This window comes from Papaver somniferum, chromosome 1, assembly GCF_003573695.1.
Source record: "Papaver somniferum cultivar HN1 chromosome 1, ASM357369v1, whole genome shotgun sequence".
Classification (NCBI taxonomy): Eukaryota; Viridiplantae; Streptophyta; class Magnoliopsida; order Ranunculales; family Papaveraceae; genus Papaver; species Papaver somniferum.
In genome coordinates, this window is record NC_039358.1 from 140,288,735 (window position 1) to 140,307,903 (window position 19,169).

At 36.6% G+C, this 19,169-nt stretch overlaps 1 protein-coding gene across 1 annotated transcript; it reads right to left on the minus strand.

Annotated features, from left to right (window-relative positions):
* Window positions 1–616: 616 nt before the first annotated feature.
* On the minus strand, window positions 617–5,205 carry LOC113302664 (WRKY transcription factor SUSIBA2-like). Its single transcript, XM_026551617.1, has 6 exons — window positions 4,723–5,205; window positions 3,437–3,631; window positions 2,283–2,847; window positions 2,024–2,177; window positions 1,778–1,936; window positions 617–1,332 (listed from the first exon to the last, which is right to left on the minus strand). The coding sequence occupies exons 1-6, from the start codon at window positions 5,101–5,103 to the stop codon at window positions 813–815; spliced, it is 1,974 nt and encodes a 657-aa protein (XP_026407402.1). The 5' UTR covers window positions 5,104–5,205; the 3' UTR covers window positions 617–812.
* Between the last annotated feature and the right edge of the window lie 13,964 nt (window positions 5,206–19,169).

Sequence of the window (19,169 nt, forward strand, 5' to 3'; positions counted from 1 at the left end):
GGCGTACTTTAAGTTTACGCCTCATTTTTTATTTTATTTTTTTAATTTGAATTTTCATCGGGCGTAATTTAAATCTCCGCCCGTTAACAAGCGTATTTTAAATTTACGCCCAGCAACAAGCGTACTTTAAATTTACGCCCGACTATATTAGGATTTGGTATTTGGTCGCGACCAAATATGGTCTGGAATTTGATCTTTGGATGGGATTTGATCTTTACTCCGTCCCACTGCGTCACGATCTCATCCCAAATTTTTGATTATACTCGCCCACTGTGGATGCTCTTATATACCTTTAAGAAAACTCATAGTTGGCTGATTAGGATGCGCAAAAAGCAGTGCACTACACCTAAATAGAGATTGATTTAAGATAGCATTGCTGTTTTACCAACAAATTTTGGAAGGATATGACTGACAGTTGAAGTGGTAGTAGTCGAGCACTATTTATGCCCAGGTAGCACAAGAATGCGTTCTAGGTATAGCCACCCTTACCCTTTTTGGGGTCTTGAGGGTCCGCATTCATCACTCTTTTGTTCTACCTACCTCGTAATGGTAGGTACTCTTCACCTGTCTAGTATGGTAAGCAAGATAAGAAATGAACTGCAGATAAAGAAATATCTTTTGATCATAAAAGAAAGTTGCATATATATTACTTTCAGATAATCTGTACATAAGATTTCAGCTTACAAGGTTAATAATTCAATGTACAACAGCTCTGAAATAGGAATTCCATGATTCCTCAAATAAATATCGTTCCTTTTTGTGACAAACGTCCAAAATATTTTATTAATGATCAAGAAGCACAAAAAATGATTCTACGGACCCATTATTAACCTTCCCAAGCTCTGTTGGTACTGATTGGTAGAATGGTTCAATGGTGGTGGAGTCTCAAAGGTGAAGCTTTTTGTCTGATCTTCCCTTGATGGATTATACCTATCTGTCCCGTCAATTAAAGAGCCGTAATGCGCTGAAACTTGGGTTGCTTGCATTACATTGCTACAACCAGGATGATTCATGAAAGATCTGTTTTCAATGGGTCCTCCATGAAATGTTTGGTGTTGCTTTTCATTTAACCTATTCTCAGGACTTGACGTCATACCTACCCCAAGATCAAGGCTGATACTGTCATTCTCTTCTTGTCTAACCCTTAACATGCCATTTGAACTTGCATTGTAGTTTGTGGGCTCCGCTGGTTCATGTGTACTATTCCTTGCAGATGGTACATCATGGTTGTGTTTTCCTTCGTATGTGGTTATAACTGCTTTCGGATCGTGTGATGCCCTCTCCACGTGTTTCCTAACTGGGCAGCCAGCATTTGTGCATTTATAGTAACTCCTGTATGTCACAATCAGAATAAATTTCATCAATAGCCTCGACGGAAACATAGAACCCTACATGCTACATGAACTGAAGATAGTCGGCAGATAAGTAGGAGGAGATAGCAGTCTTAGTCCTATAATAATAAATAAAGGGATAGTGGAATACATGTAGCAGATATAACGAGGACATTTTAGTGATTCAAACACAACTTGGTGAAAGGTGCATTCCTATTTCGAGTACACATTGTCTCATCACTAATTGTCAACCTGATTGATTCATCACCTTAAGATGATCGCAAATAAGTTGATGTTCATCCAAAAAATAAAGTTATCCTGGTCTGAAGTTGGCAAGACTGCTCTCAACTTTCTCTTGGTTCTCCTTATTGTCTACCTTTGGGATTGTTTCAGTGCAAATCCAGATGCTATCCACAGAAAAACTTATTGAAAACATAAAGCCATACCTAGGATTAGGATTGCCTTTCACCACTTTCTGCCCATATTTGCGCCAGCGATACCCGTCATCCAGTATATCAACTTCACTTAAAGTTTGGACTACGACGCGTGGTTCTCGGGTTGCTTTCCCCATCAATGTAACATCTACACCACCAAGATCTTTCTTCCTGCTTGCAAATTTCCAATAGATCAACACGGTAAAAACTTAGATTCTATTATGTTTCAACAATTATGCACAAATCTGAGATACATACCTTCGCTTGGACTCTGGATCATCATCATCATCAAGTTCATCGCCGTTCCTGTTCCACTGTGCATTTTCCACGTTATCATCACTTGCCATGACAGGAGATACATCGCGGATACCATTTGGCTCAGCATGATGAGATGGCATACCATGTGTTTTATCTATAAGTACGCGATAGTTCAGAATGCAAGTTATATACTTAAAATGCAACTGAAGTTATGTACTTAAAATGCAACTACATCTAATAGTGATGTTTCATTGCACACCTTCTCTAGCAGTTAAAGATGAAAATCTGTCAGATCTTTCTTCTTGCATGGATATAACTGTACCCACTGCCATTCGACGGCTAGGCTGAGGCTTGGGATGATCATGCTTTCCCTTGTAAATGATTTCTGTCACCTGCCCATCGTGAGACCGTTCCAACTGTTTTTTCACCTGGCAGTTAGGATGTGTGCATTTGTAGTAACTCCTTGGAAACTCGCATCCTTTGACATGCTTTTGCCCATATTTCCGCCAATTATATCCATCTTCAGATGACCTCTCAGCTGTTACAACAGTACTAGCTCCTTTATCATCGCATTCCATTGGTTGGATCGCAGTTTCCGAATTTGGTATCTGCAGTGATTCACCAGAAGCAACTTCAACTGGTCCACAAGCTTTTGAAGTAATCGTTTCAACTGGTACGTTTGGAGCATTAACGGACAGAGTCAATCCATGAGAGGAAGGTTCCCTCGTTTCACTTTTAGGTGAGGATGCAAATGTTGGAGACAAGCATTGACCTTGCATTTGCATAAATGACTCGGACTGTTTTTGATTTAGACCCGCAGAAGCCTTGAATCAAGAAAAAAAAAGGTTATGAAACCATAATGACCAATGATCAATGACCACGATTTAGGCATTATCCTTGCAAACTTGTCAGAAACAGTCGACCTCTATGCGTAGTACTAAAATGTTTTCTGTCCATTATAAAGGCATTGCCGAGCATTTATTATACATATTGATATGCAAGTAAAGCATGGTGGATGACAACCAAAACCTATTTGTGAGAGGTTGCCCCTGATAGTAATTTAAGTTCAGGAGAAATATTTTTACATTGGATTCACAAAATGTTTGCAGCAGGATACTACTACATTAAAGTGGATGAAAACATTCCAAGTAATCCCAAAACATGGCGTGAGTAGAATGGTGAGCTCACAAAGGGTAGATATATGAAGGACATGTCACAGATATAAATATGTCAGTTACGCCAGCAATCTAATATCTCTTTCAAAAGAATAAAGGTATGGCTTTAAAAACAACAAAAACCATTTGTCTCATGAAGTTTATACAGTCATATTTCAGAACAACTAAAAGGACAAGTCAAGGATATATATAAGATGTTAATAGTTAGAATTAAAAATATTTAACATGAGGAAGTTACCATAGGTCCAAATGATGATACAGCAGAACCCAAGCTTGATCTAACATGAGGTTTAAACTCAAAATCGCCAAAGCTTCTTTCATCAAATGTACTATTATTTGAAGTGTTCCTCGGCACAGGAAATGTGTCTGAAAAAGCACTATCATGCATGATGTGATGCTTGAAGAAAGTACCCGTAGTTGGAGAAGGTTCTGCCTGCAATACGAAAAAACGAAAAAGTGTGTCAACATTATTGATCGGAATTAGGAACATTTAGCTCAGCAGATGATGCCCAGTATATTAGACAAGAATAGACATCTAGAGAAAAAGGAAACAGGGATAGGTAAGGTCAGTTCCTGCAAATGGAAAAGATCTGCCATGTAAACAGTGAAAAAGCAATAGTCGGCTAAATCAAGTTCATTTGTGCTGCTAATCCTAGCAAGAATATCAACATCTTACCATTATAATATTACAAACGCGCGTACCTTTACAGGATCCTTCTGATCAACTAAACCAGAGGACTAGAACTAAGCTCACTAGCTCAGAAAGGAATCACTCTCACTCCAAAATAAGCAATCAGAGCAGTAAGTAAATATAAAGTCTAAACTACAGAACACAATCTAGAAACTAACATTTATTCCTTATGAAAAAGACATAGTTAATGTGACGTAGAATGATACCAACTCATTAATTTCCTTTTAGCATCCGTTTCAAGAGAATGTTGTTCATTTATCAAAAGCTCTATTGAAACAGAAACCCAAATTCCCCCGTCCATAAAAAGAAACCTTATCAGTGCTTCAATGAAAATAAAACAATCTCTAACTTTTCCTTTTGTTTTTTTCATCTAGATAATTGAATAAAAGCAAAAGCTATAGAATTTTAATAGAAAGACAGATTCTCAATTCAAGTCACAGAGATTAAATAGATGCCAAATAATTCCATTCCATATAAAAGAATCCAAAAAACAAACAAAATAGAGTAAAGCTAAAGCATCAGAATCTAGTTCACGGCTTCGGTTGAAAACCCACTAACCTTTAAATCCACACTCACCAAAAGCAATCAAATTTATAGTATAATACAATCAATCATTCACCATATTCTCATATTGTTCGCGTTTGGGTGTACGATTTTTAAAGTTATAACCAGAAAGGAAGAACATTTGATACCATTTTTCCAAATTCTTTAACTAAAAGTACTAAACAAACACCCACTCTGATATTTCTTTTCACAAATGTGAAAATAAAAAGTTAAACAGAACAAAATGAACAGAAGAAATGGAAGCTTCAGAAACAAAATCTTTATCTTACCTTCATATTGGAAAGGAAAACAGGAGAATCAAGCAAACTAGTAGGAGTTAAACCAGGTGGAATCGTTAAACAAGGTGACCTTGAGATCGGTAACATAGCCGGAGACATTGATTTATACCTAGCAGCAGAAGTATTATTACTCGATCCAGATGAAAAATTAATACTCCTGTAATCTGATGATTTTATACAAAGATCTTTTTTCTCTTCTTCACCTAAATTTCTTAATCCATTGTTATTATTATTATCAGAAGAACCAAAAGTAAAACCATTCTCATTTCCGCCATTAGAAGTATCAAATCGAACCTCATGAACTCTGTTTTCTTCTTCGATAACTCTTCCATAAGAATCTCTCACTTCAGACTGCACATTTCCTTCCTCCATTGTAGATCCAAAAATAGTTGTTTTTTAGAGATGAAGTGGGAGAAACAAGTTTTTTTTTAAGAGAGAGAAAGGAAAGAGTTTTTAGAGAGAAAATCAAGGAAGAAGAGACGAAATGAAGTGAAATGTTTGAGGGTAATTCTGGCAATGTAGATATTTAGTTGTGTGTTTTAGTAGATTGTCAGAGACTTCAGAAGACCTGTGTTGACCTGCACTTTTTATCATCAGAATTTTCTAAATGACGAGAATAACCTTACATTTTGTACTGATAAGAAATTAATAACCGAGTTTCTTAGATTTTTTTGACACGGCACTGCAATGAATTCCACCTGCAAGATGAAGAATCCAAGACCAACAGAGCTGGACTTTTGCGTTCTGTTGGGAGGTTTGGTAAAACTGGCATATGCATTGTACTTTCTGTTGCGCCTATTTCGTAAGTTTTGTTTTCTTGACACCAACCTTCTGAGATTGTGGTACCATGTAAGAATTGCCTTGAGGGAAGTAATTGCTACGTCGCACACCCTAACACGGCAAGCATGCAAAGGCTGGTTCATAAACAAACAGAGAAAAGTGTGTAGCTAGTAAGTCATGCATACAGTGGTGCAGAAAATTACATCTCCTCTATGAAGCAGTAGATACCATTTACGGCATTTACCTGTCGCTAAATTTGCAGGAGTGTAAATAATACCCATCAATGACGAATATGGACTAGATGACTGACTGAGCTAATTGCTTACACCAACAAGTCAAAAATCCTTGTCCCCTTGATACAATGTGATATGGGACAACAGAGACAAGTGAGGTCTAAAAGCTTGTTTAAATATACTTCATAAAGCATATAGGATAATAATAATAACACACTAACACCATTGTTGCATTAAGGTGTGTAATTAGTCCAACACAAATCATGATTGGGATATTGAATTTAATTTATATTCCGAACAACGTATTGATGGTGAAAACCAACATGTGATCTGATCATTGATGTTCCCACTTTCATTAATTTTATTTAAAACACATTCTTTTAGGGTAAAATACATAATGGGTTAACCAGCATTTACCGGACTAGATTAATCGATACTGTAACCCATGTCCTCTTGTATTACCTCATTCAGTGCCGTCGATGTCGTTCATCGGAGGACTCCTTCTCTCTCCTTTTTCTCATTTCTCATTGGTCCGTCTAGCTTTTCCTACTGTTACAACTCTTTGTGATCGTTAACTGTTCTTTTTCATCGGCTTTTTGTCCGATTTCTCTTTTTCTCCATGAATCCAAAAATTAAGATCGTTATACATTCAATTGAGTACTCAATCACTAGTTACTTAGTACTCAATCACTAGTTACTCACAACAAATCACTAGTTACTCACAACAAATCACTGGTGTCATTCAAACAATCACAGAAATCACGAAAACTCCAGAAATCACTAAAATAACCCACCGAAAAAGCAACTGCATTGCTAACAAGCTCAAATATCTCACAAGAAAGGAGGATACTCCGGTCACTCCTACTAGCAACAATAGTGATGATCTTAATCCATTTCATTTCAAGCTCTACAAGTCAAGTTACCCTAACCAAAATCTGATACATCTAAGGTGGATTAAGTCCATTGTTTGTTCAAAACTTGTCTCAGCTAATATCTTTTATTCGACTACATACCCCTATTTACTAATTCATTACCTCAAGATCATACCCATCTCACTCAAAAAGGATTTTCACCAGCCAATTCACATCCCCCATTACCAAAGCCAACTCTGAATCCTACTTAACACCTTTGTCCTAACACCTATCACAGACCCCTATCAGTTCATGGCTTCGGGTACCAGCTAAACACACAAACCAAAACCATCACATAAGAAAATTACATAAATTAAACAACAACAATCGAATCCATATAAACCTACCAAAAGCATTAAACATATCCAAATCAACCAACATCCAGTTAAAACCAAAATACAATTATCTGGTGTATCACCAACCCAAACTTAAGATAGAAAGGCATCACGTTGTTTTATCCATTATTGTTATCAAAATAAAAAAATTCTACCATGAGGCTAGAATCAGTAACTTACCCAACAAATCCCAAAGATCAGAGCCGAGTACGACTACAAGTCCCCTGACTCACGCTATGAGTCGGACTCCTAGTCATTCGAAATGGAATTCACTGGTGTCGTCTACAGACAGCATTACCACGCCTTTGTACTGGATTCAGCTGCACATGGTTCTCCGGCTCAGCAACTTCAGCAGGCTGAGCTGGCATATTCAATGGATCGGCGGGATCGACGGCCTGCTCGGGCTCGTTCACTGGATCGGCTGGAGTATTCTCACAGGAAAATATCTCATATCCAAGCTGAGCAACTATGGAAAAAATAGCGTCAAGTACGGGAAAATGCATAGGTGGAACATAATCCCAAGATTACATAGCCAAAACTCGAATGTCATGTCTTGCTTCTGCTGAACCCAATTTGCCAATACCAGCAACAACAAACCAATCAACAACAACGACAACACCTTCACGCACTTTAGTTGGTCCAAACCGAGGATGATAGACATACAACTTCCATTTGTCATCATCAGATCTAGGCTTAGGTTTGATAGAGATTTTTTGGGTCTCATTCTCCTCGGTGACAGAGTCCATTGGTGTCTTTCCCTTATCATTTTCAGGCTTGTCAGACTCCATTTGTGTCTTTTCCTTATCACCTTCATCCCCATCTCTACAACCATCCCCGCTACTACTGCCAACCTCGTAGTATTTACTTTGTATCTCAAAAGGATTATTGGTATCATACTTCACTGGAACATGACGATTGATTACATGTGCAAGAACCTCAACATGATTAATTATCTTAAGGGGATGGAGCGTACCTGACGGCCTTTCTTGCTGGATTGCCTCAACTTTCAATTCATAATTATGCTGCAAATTCTCCAAATGCCAATCAAATTTGTACTGATAATCCGGATACTCACATCCTTGTAGGAAGGCAGCTTCATATGGCAATCTCTGAATCAAATGCTCGTATGGATACCAGCATATCTGGGGCTCTAAAGCAAAATTAGGATCTATTTCTTTCTCAGTCTTCATCTTATTGCTCTCATCTGCCATGATTCTTTTAATCCTAAATTCGATTGGATACAAATGAATAGGAAAGGATATCTGAAATTCTCTCTAACTATCTCTTTGTATCTCTCCGAACAGGAAAAATCTATCTTCGGCCAGAAAAGAGTAAGCAAATGGTCTAAGAGGAAGATGAATTGGTTTTTTATATTGAAATTAATCTTGATTAGATGGATTTCTTATCATCTTAATGACAGCGGTTCCCAAAAACATATCCTTTTAACTATAATCAACATTCCTAACCTCTACACCTTAGTCTCTTCAGTTTCTTTCTCTCATCCTTCTCTCAATCTAGACCCTATAAACAGAAAATATATTCAAAATCTGCGACTGTCAGTTCACTCCACCTTACCACTTGGAAAACTGGTTTTAGCGGTGAATCCACGTATAACTCCTTTTGGTACCGCTGGCTGTTCTGAGATGGTAGAGGACCACGGTACTTCTGATGATGTTTTAATCAGCAATACATATGTCATCATAAAGGTTCATTTGTCTGCAAGCCACAAGCTTTGGTTCTTATTAGTTGAAGTTCTCTACAGTGGTTGCTATTATCTGAAGTCGCTCAATGTCATAGTGTTTTTGAATTTGCTGCTTATTTCTGACTCGTGCTCTAGTCAACAATAGTCATGGTCAGAATAAACAACAAATTCAAAAACACGATGGCATTGAGCGACTTCAGATGATAGCAACCACTCTACAAACTTGGACAAAACATGTACCAAATACACTTCACAACACGCTACTTTTTATGCCTTTACATGCTAGCTTTTGTGGAGTGTCATACAGGTTCAAAACTAAGGTACCTGTAGCGCCCTCAAAGCTAGCAGCTAACTAATCCAAGAGATTAACTAAATAAAAAGGCACTAAGGTTCTAAATCATTTACTTAATATTCAATTATGAACTCTGCTACAAAACTTAACCCAAAAACTATCCCCACTCTGCAATATAAAACTCCTCTCAAATAATACATAAACAATAATCATTTAGTTTAAAAATATAATAAACAATATAATAAACATAACAGAAGTTAACCAACTAACGAACTCAAACCTTGAAGCTTTGGCTGCGCAACTCTGATCTGTCTCTGAAACTGAAAGTGGGAATGGGTGAGCACATGATCCCTAATAGGGGTGCCCAGTAGAAATAACATTTAACTTTCAAGTAATCACTGGAATGATTTGGAAAACATTACATGTTTTCCCAACACTAAAAGACGACCAACGCACTGAAATAAACAATCATGTATACGGACAAATTCCTTCACTAATATTGACGCTCGTTCCACGCCTAATAGGGTAATAGTGACGCCCGTTCCACGCCTAATAGGGTAATAATGACGCATGTTCCACGCCTAATAGGGTAATAATGACGCATGTTCCACGCCTAATAAGATTCTCGTAAATATAAAGAAGGGTGAAAGAACACATCATATATACCACAGATGGAAATTCTTATTTTCTACAGAACAATTCATAAAGACAAACAAATCATTACAATTCCTTTCCAAGCAATGGAACGATTAAAAGAAATAACATAGCTATCGAAATTCAAAGTTAGACAACGCATGGAAAGCACAACCAGGCAATGCATGAGTTTGTTAAACAAAGACTTTTGTAAAAGAAATAACAATGGTTACAAAAGAGTTAATGTAAATTCCCACCTCTTTTGATGACAAGCCACACCTACCTCGAGATCCACGATCCACTGATTCATCCTTTGAATCGATCGTTGTTAATAAAGACAACTGCCATTGCAGCTTTAAGCTTTTCACAACATTCACTAAACTATAATCCTACAACTACCATCTCAGTTACACCTTCCATGCCTGCAACTTCAGATCACTAAAGCCGTACAAGTACTACAACCAACTACAGAAACATCTTAACTCAACCCCCAACCATTTGTTAAACAAACTCACTAATCCAAACCACTAAGACCTCCTCTGTGTAACTCACTGCAACAATCATTATTACTAAACTCAATTACCAAATCTTCATAATCCCAATCCTCATAGCTGTAGCAACATTACTATCAACTACCATTTCACCTACACAGTTAATACATATATCCCTTGCAACTTCAACAATCTCCATATTAGTTCAACAACATCACCACCAAATTCGTTAACTGCAACTCACATACAACTTAACCATTTTATACTCAGCCCTATGACTTCCATAACTCAACATCTCATCTAATTCTCCACTCAGATAACACACAGACTCTTTGCAACATCTCATTCACTGAGATCAATTCATAACACCTACCATTCAACACTTAATATTATCAAAACTACTTCATTCCACTTGCACCTGCAATTACCACAATTCTCATTCCATTCCAAATAAACTTGAGCCATATCTCCATAACTTCTAGCTGCAACTTAACACAACATCACCAATTTATTCAAGACTCAGTACTAACACCATCTTCAACAACTAAAACTCCAGAAAAATCCATCAATTCCCAATAACCCATTTCCAATCTTAATATTCACAAACCACCAGTTCTGCTAACTTACTTGCAAACTCAACAAACTCTAAACTATAAACTTCAATTTCTTTATATATTCATCATCATCCATAAACTCATAAACTCACTAACTGAAATCAATAGCTTAAGTAAGTTATTAAGAAGACAATTACCTCAAATTAGATTTGCTCAAACATCAACCAGTTCATCACCAGAGATAACTCCATAATTTCCTTATTAACAGAACCAAGCTCTAGCTTCACAATCAACTTCAAAACCCTAACTTCATCAAATTCGAATCACTCTTCATCTCTAACCCTAACTCTTCGAATTAAGATTGTTCTTCAACTTTAAATTCTAGTTCAGTTCAAACCCAACTCATATCAACATCCTAGAACATCAATTTCATCTTCTAATCTTCTCTCGAATTTCTTCCAAACCTAATTCCATCACAGACTCATAAAAGATCTTCAGAACCTTGATTCTTAAATTAAAACTCAGAATCATTTGCTAATTAATTTTCTCCACTATCAATAAAGAAAACCCATCAGTTTAATTCCACCAATACTCAACAATCTTCATCACTATCCTCAACTCAGAAACCTAGTTCTAATCCATTTCCTCATTCGAGTCTGAATCAACAACGAACACCATCACCAACACCACCAACTACTGCATAATATTCCCACCTTCTTCCGATCAAAGAACTTCCACTCGATTTCTCTCAAACTCGCAGAGAAGAACAGAAGAAGAAAGAAAGAGAAGAAGAAAGAAGAATGAAGAAGAAAGAATAAAAGAAATATGGTCGTATCCTCTCGATCCAGTGAAGGCGATAAGACCAACGGTATTACTAGGACACTCACTTGTTTCGACAAGGGCAGCCACGACGTGTATGTGTTGCAATAAAAGCGTTTACCCGAGAAATGACGATTTTACCCTTCATACTTATCCGATGATATCTTCTTCATCCGGTATCCGATTGACACGTTCGAGTAGTCCATTCCGCGTAACTTTTCGAGATCTATCTAGCGATACTAGTCTGGTAACTAATACGCAGTTAGATTAATTCCTATTAATTAATGTTCGTGTTGAACTAGTCGAGTTATTATCGGCTAATACGTGTATTGATCATCTCTTGACTAGTTAAATAGCGTTGACGAGCTTGGGGTCCTTACATTCTCCCCACCTTATTCATTTTCGTCCTCGAAAATCGGACCATCCTTCTAGTCTTCAAAACTCCCCACCTTATAGAGAAATACTACTTCTCGACTAAATGCAAGTACTGCCCATACTTACAAACGCGCGAAAATCAACTCATTTTAAATGAGTTCAAAGAAATAAGAAATCAAATACAACCATATATATCTTTCTACAACTAAAATCTATCATTCATAGCTCTGGGTTCAAAAGACTATATTGTATTTCAAATAAATTACTGGTTCTAAGTACATTAGAAGATACCTTATGATAAAGTTTCTATATGATATTCAGGATCTATTAAATACACTAATCTCGCTATTTTCCTAATGTCGGATTTGTGTACATGTCCATACTTTTTAGACTAATTACTCTCCAATCTTTATTAGCTAAATTTATTGGTGTACCCTACAATTTTTACTTCATATATTACAAAATAACATATATGCACAAATAAAGAACAAACAATCAACATGTTATACAAATCAATTCATCTTTTAGTTATTGATTGTTTTTAGTGATTAAGATTTATCTCACATCCCAACCCAGTTCTAAACAAATCTATTTCACTGGCTATTTCTATCTTTTCCCATGTGAGATCTAATAGTGAGCTCTGATACCAACATTGTAACGCCCCAAATCTAGCAGCTGACTTATCCAAGAGATTAACTAAATAAAGAGGCACCAAGGTTCTAAATCATTTACTTAATATTCAATTATGAACTCTGCTACAAAAATTAACCCAAAAACTAGCCCCACTCTGCAATATAAAACTCCTCTCAAATGATACATAAACAATAGTCATTTAGTTTACAAATATAATAAACAACATAATAAACATAACAGAAGTTAACCAACTAACGAACTCAAGCCTTGAAGTTTTCGCTGCGCAACTCTGATCTGTCTCTGAAACTGAAAGTGGGAATGGGTGAGCACATCATCCCTAAAAGGAGTGCCCAGTATAAATAACATTTAACTTTCAAGTAATCACTGGAATGATTTGGAAAACATTACATGTTTCCCAACACTAAAAGACGACCAACGCACTGAAATAAACAATCATGTATACGGACAAATTCCTTTACTAATATTGACGCCCGTTCCACGCCTAATAGGGTAATATTGACGCCCGTTCCACGCCTAATAGGGTAATAGTGACGCACGTTCCACGCCTAATAAGATTCTCGTAAATATAAAGAAGGGTGAAGGAATACATCCAATATACCACAGATGGAAATTCTTATTTCCCACAAAATAATTCATAAAGACAAACAAAGCATTACAATTCCTTTCCAAGTAATGGAACGATTAAAAGAAATAACAGAGCTATCGAAATTCAAAGTTAAACAACGCATGGAAAGCACAACCAGACAATGCATGAGTTTGTTAAACAAAGACTTTTGTAAAAGAAACAACAATGGTTACAAAAGAGTTAATGTAAATTCCCACCTCTTTTGATGACAAGCCATGCCTACCTCGAGATCCACGATCCGCTGGTTCATCCTTTGAATCGATCGTTGTTAATAAAGACAACTACAATTGCAGCTTTAAGCTTTTCACAGCATTCACTAAACTATAATCCTACAACTACCATCTCAGTTACACCTTCCATGCCTGCAACTTCAGATCACTACAGCCGCACAAGTACTACAACCAACTACAGAAACATCTTAGCTCAGCCCCCAACCATTTGTTAAACAAACTCACTAATCCAAACCACTAAGACCTCCTCCCTGTAACTCACTGCAACAATCATTATTACTAAACTCAATTACCAAATCTTCATAATCCCAATCCTCATAGTTGTAGCAACATTACTATCAACTACCATTTCACCGACACAGTTCATACATATATCCCTTGCAACTTCAACAATCTCCATATTAGTTCAACAACATCACCACCAAATTCGTTAACTGCAACTCACATACAACTTAACCATTTTATACTCAGCCCTGTGATTTCCATAACTCAACATCTCAACTAATTCTCAACTCAGATAACACACAGACTCTCTGCAACATCTCATTCACTGAGATCAATTCATAACACCTACCATTCAACACTTATTATCATCAAAACTACTTCATTCCACTTGCACCTACAATTACCACAATTCTCATTTCATTCCAAATAAACTTGAGCCATATCTCCATAACTTCTAGCTGCAACTTAACACAACATCATCAATTTATTCAAGACTCAGTACTAACACCATCTTCAACAACTACAACTCCAGCAAAATCCATCGATTCCCAATAACCCATTTTCAATCTTAATATTCACAAACCACCAGTTCTGCTAACTTACTTGCAAACTCAACAAACTCTAAACTATGAACTTCAGTTTCATTATATATTCATCATCATCCAAAAACTCATAAACTCACTGTAGTTGCAGGAAATCCTACAACACACCCCTTGTATTATCATGTGGTAGGACTTGAAAAAGTACCTACGACTATGTCAAACTGCAAGTGCACAGTGTCACAATGTAACACAGGGCAAGCACAGGTGGATCCACAGGGACAAGGTGGGTGTAAAAGCTGAAACTATGGTCTCACTTAAACTGATTCTAAACAAGAAAGAGTAACCAAAATGGGGGTTGTTTTGATGTGTCGATACGACAAGTATGAAATATTATACTACACAAACAATATTAGAATGCAATTAGAAAGCACTAGGGCAGTCGAATCCACTGCTTAACCTGCACTAGATAATTCAGTTATGGATATTACTCTTGTCCTTTTAATGAATAGCGGTGAGGATTCGTGTCTTCCGCTTATTCAAGGTGATCTGAAGATGGATGACTAATCACAACTAAAGTATTTATCCTAAGTAATAATTGTCTGATTAAAGCACAACTATTCAAAAGATAAATCAATTCATTTAAGAATGAGTTGCAGCACAACAACATAGAATTGTTCCACCTACCTAGGTTGCATGACAAACAAGGTGAAAGTAATATGTCGTAGCACAAATATTAAATCTATCCTTAAGTAGTTAAGCACAACAAGAACAAATTCATAACCAAAATTATCTGATATTAGATTAAGAGCTTCATCTAAGCCCTAGTTAGAAAATTAGAACATTATAAGAACTGAAAAATAAACCTAAATACTACAGCTTGGTGCACCGGCTAATCCGGGCATCTAGGGTTGAGCTCTGGCTAACCCAGGCATACCGTCACACACACAAACCTAATATCTATTTATAGTACAAGAAATCCCCAAATTTTACAAACCCTAAATGAAAATCCCCAAATCAGAAAAATTAGGGTTTCGAAAATAACCACTAAAAAATCAATACTTTCCTGAAATCTGCTCGACCCATACTTGTACTTCTCTTCCTCTTCTGTTATTGTCTGCTCGATCAACTCCTCTTCAACTGTGATGAAACCCTAGTTTCATCTCTCTTGATTGAAGCACCTAGTGTGTGTGGGTGCTAAGAACGAGAAAGAGAGGCAACTAGGGAATGGGTTTATGGGGTTTTGGTGATGGAGGGGGTATGGAGATGGTGGCGCAGCGGGTGAAGGGATGGAGTTGCATACTGTTGTCGGGGGAAGAAGAAAGAAATTTGGGGAAGAGAAGATCGATGGGAAGACGGGAAGGGAGTGTTTGGGTGAAGGGTATAGGTTCCGATGCTAGGGTGTGAAGCGGGGATAGCGAACTTTGATGCACAACGAGTAAAGAGCGTTGGATGATCCCATATAGATTGAATCGAACGGCTACGATGGAGAGGTATGTAGCGACCGTTGGAATATGAGATACAACAAAACTGACGGCTTCAGATGGAGTTAGGTACTATGGTGTTTGACAGGAGCTTCGGATTTTGATGCACAATGATGAGGCTGTCGTTGGATGATGAGATGGATCCAATCTGACGGCTCTCATGGAAATGGGTATGGATAATGGAAATGGATTTGGGTAAGGGTTTTGGGCCTTGAGTATGCCAAGCCCATATCTTCTTTAAGAACAATTCTTCCTCTTCAAGCCCACTTCTAATTGATCTGGCTCTTGCAAACATCATTCTTCGCTGCCTTTCTGCGGGAGTCTTTGCCGTTTCTTTGCTCTTTTCGCTCCGTGAGTTAACCAGGCTTTATTTAGTACCTAAAAATGCAAAATTAATTAAGAAAAATATTTATTCTTAAAAACAACGAAAACACAGAATATGGGATAAAATGGAGCGTTAGTGCACAAATGATGAGTTAAATGCCAATAAAAAGGTGCAAATATGTACAATATTTGGCACTCATCAAATACCCCCAAACCTGAATTTTACTTGTCCTCAAGTAAAACAAAACTAAGGAAATCCTACATATACCACTGTCGTTGGTCTCTCGATTGCATTTAGCGAATGCAATAAGCCTTTTAAACCACTAAGTGTCCCTAGTGGACGAGTTGAAGTCTCGTGAAGGTTTGCTTAGAACGTACCTACAAAGTTCTAGGACAAAATATAAGCTCAGATTCCATGAAATGTGACATGTGCAAGACGGTAGAAGCTCACAGCAAAATGGAGATGTCAATCTAGCTATCAAAGGCACAATCCTAGCACTGATAACAAATAAAGACATGTGATAAGAGTGTAAAGTGTATCTACACATGTGTAAAGAAAGATCGGATGTTATGACTACTAATCACCAAGAGATAGTTTCTCAGGCTAAGAACCGAGGTCGAAATCTAGCTAGCTGTCCGGACTTTACGAGAATTGTGAATGAGTTGGAGGTATTTCACAATTACTCGCGTTGTACATCAATGGCATATACCCTTCCTTGCTTATAACAATAAAAACACAAATTACATGACTCTTATTTACATTGACTACTCTCTTTTATTTTTGGAACAAGAGAGGATGGAATTGATAAATACTTGATTTTTTTTATTTTTTATTTTTTTGATTTTTGACTTTTTTTCTGAATATATACATCGTTTTTTTTTTGTTATTTTTTTTTTTTTGAAAAAAAATATTTACAACATGGTAACTCTTTTGATACATAAGCAAAAAGAAACAAAAAATTACATGACACTTTGCAAGAGGTAGCCCTTTTTGATGCACCCAGTTAAATTTGATGGTTGTCTTTCTTAATGTAACCTCCACCTTCTATCCCAACCAATCAAAGAACAAGATAGTCAAGTTTCGTTCAGTATTCTAAAGTGATTGGTAATCGTGACTTCCGATAGAACACCTCAAGGATGAGGCTATACATGTATTGGTAGATCGTGCGCGTGCAAGTTTCTTATCACTATGTGAATTGTGCTAGAATCAGGGTGCCTAAATATCTAGACTAAGAACCTTATGTTTACATACATGCACAAGAGTCAACATTTCAAGGTAAATGAGCTCCATTTTTATGTTTTTTTCAATTTTTTAATTTTTTTTTTTGATTTTTTGATTTTTTTTGATTTTTTTTTTCAAAAAGAAAGATTTCTGTTTTCAATTATAGCATGTTATCAAAGTATCTACTTTTCACCCCCAAACCTAAACTAAACATTGTCCTCAATATTTCAAAAGATAAACATGATTATAACACATACCATGAGAACGATGCTAAGTGTAGAAAAAGTAAAGAGATTACCGGATATTGGCGAAAGCAAGTTTTGAACTCCATTATTCAAGGCAAAACCCAACAGTAACTCAACTGAATTCACATTGGGTTAGCACAATATATACAAGAAACATATGATTCCACTAAACATTACCTACCAGATTATATACAAACAATTCACTATATACATACAGTCTAAAGAGTTGAGGATCAACCCAAAAGACAAAGTGTTGAAACATAGACAGTTTCAAAATACTAAAATTGGATTTAAATGGGAGTGAGAGTGAAAAACCGAATGAATCACCCATAAACCTATATTTTTCAACAGGTTTACTTTTAAGCACAAAATCTTTCCATTTTAGGGGTGCGGGATTCACAAGGTCTAACTCAAAATGGACTTTGTTTGGGATGGTCAGAGAAATTAATTCCAACTGCGGCTCTTTAAAAATGTTGTATTTTGATACAAAATAGTCCAAAAGGACTTGGGAGGCACACAGTTCCAATCCTAGGTTGGGAATTTTCAGAAAAGTTGGTTTAAAAGTTTTGTTACAAACCAAATCTAGGTTGGGTGGAATAATCTCAATATGCGATTTAAGTAAGAAAGTTGGTACTCCTAAGTTATTTTCATGGATAAGATCAATAGTACCAACACATATTTCCCCTAAATAAGAAATTGGTAAATCATGCTCACATTCATCGAACAAAACATCAAGACCTAAATCGGTATCATGATTGTCCGTAGTACTCAAATCAACATCGGAAGAAATAACATTTTGTGACTTAGGCAAGGAATCAGACACATCAAATTTGTTTTCATGCATATTAACATTAGTGTCTACAGAAGATTCAACTATTCCTATGTCATGCTCATCTTCGAAGAACAATTGTACGAGTACCATATCAATATCAAAATCATATGACTTGCTATGAGTATTAGAAGAAACAACATTCATGAAGGTCGAGGGAGAGAAGCCATATGTTATTGAACCAAAAGGTTCCACAATATTTTCATGTTCTTCTAACATAACATCATTATCATCATAATCTTCATAATCATCATCATGGTAACATGCATATTGGTCCTCATTAACAGTGGTGGCGTCATTAGTCGATTCATGTTCCTCTAAATTAGGTTCATATTCAACATCATTTACATTAATGGGACTATACACTTCATTAGGGACAACATACATTTCCTCATGAATTTCCTCCTTTTGTAGGTGAAGCAAAATCTGATCTAAATATGCCTGAATTCGTGATGTAGATCTAGCAAAGTTTTGCTCAGTGAGTATGAAAGCTTCTGTGGTGGAGTCTAAATTCATGGGAGTACAAAATTCTTCATGTTCAAATTGTGGTGAATGGTACATGTGTGCATGGTCATTAGGGTTTATAAAAGATTGATCGCAACCCTCAAAGGATTGATTATGGTCCCAATGACTACCAGCCTCACAATTTGTGGGCATTTCATAATTTGGATTTTCATGGGATTCTCTAAGTTGCCTATAATCATGCAAAATATAGCAATATTTGTCCGATTGGTCTAAACCACCACATAAGGTACATGCACAGATTTCAGGTCGTCTATGTAAACTAGATGCTACATATTTCTCATGTGTTTGCATTTCTAAAGCAGTGATCCGAGCCTCTAACTGATTCACAAGTGACGAATGTGTGAGTTGGATATTGTCTAGATGTTCATTTTCACTCAATGGTGGATGATACATGTGTGAATAGTCATTAGG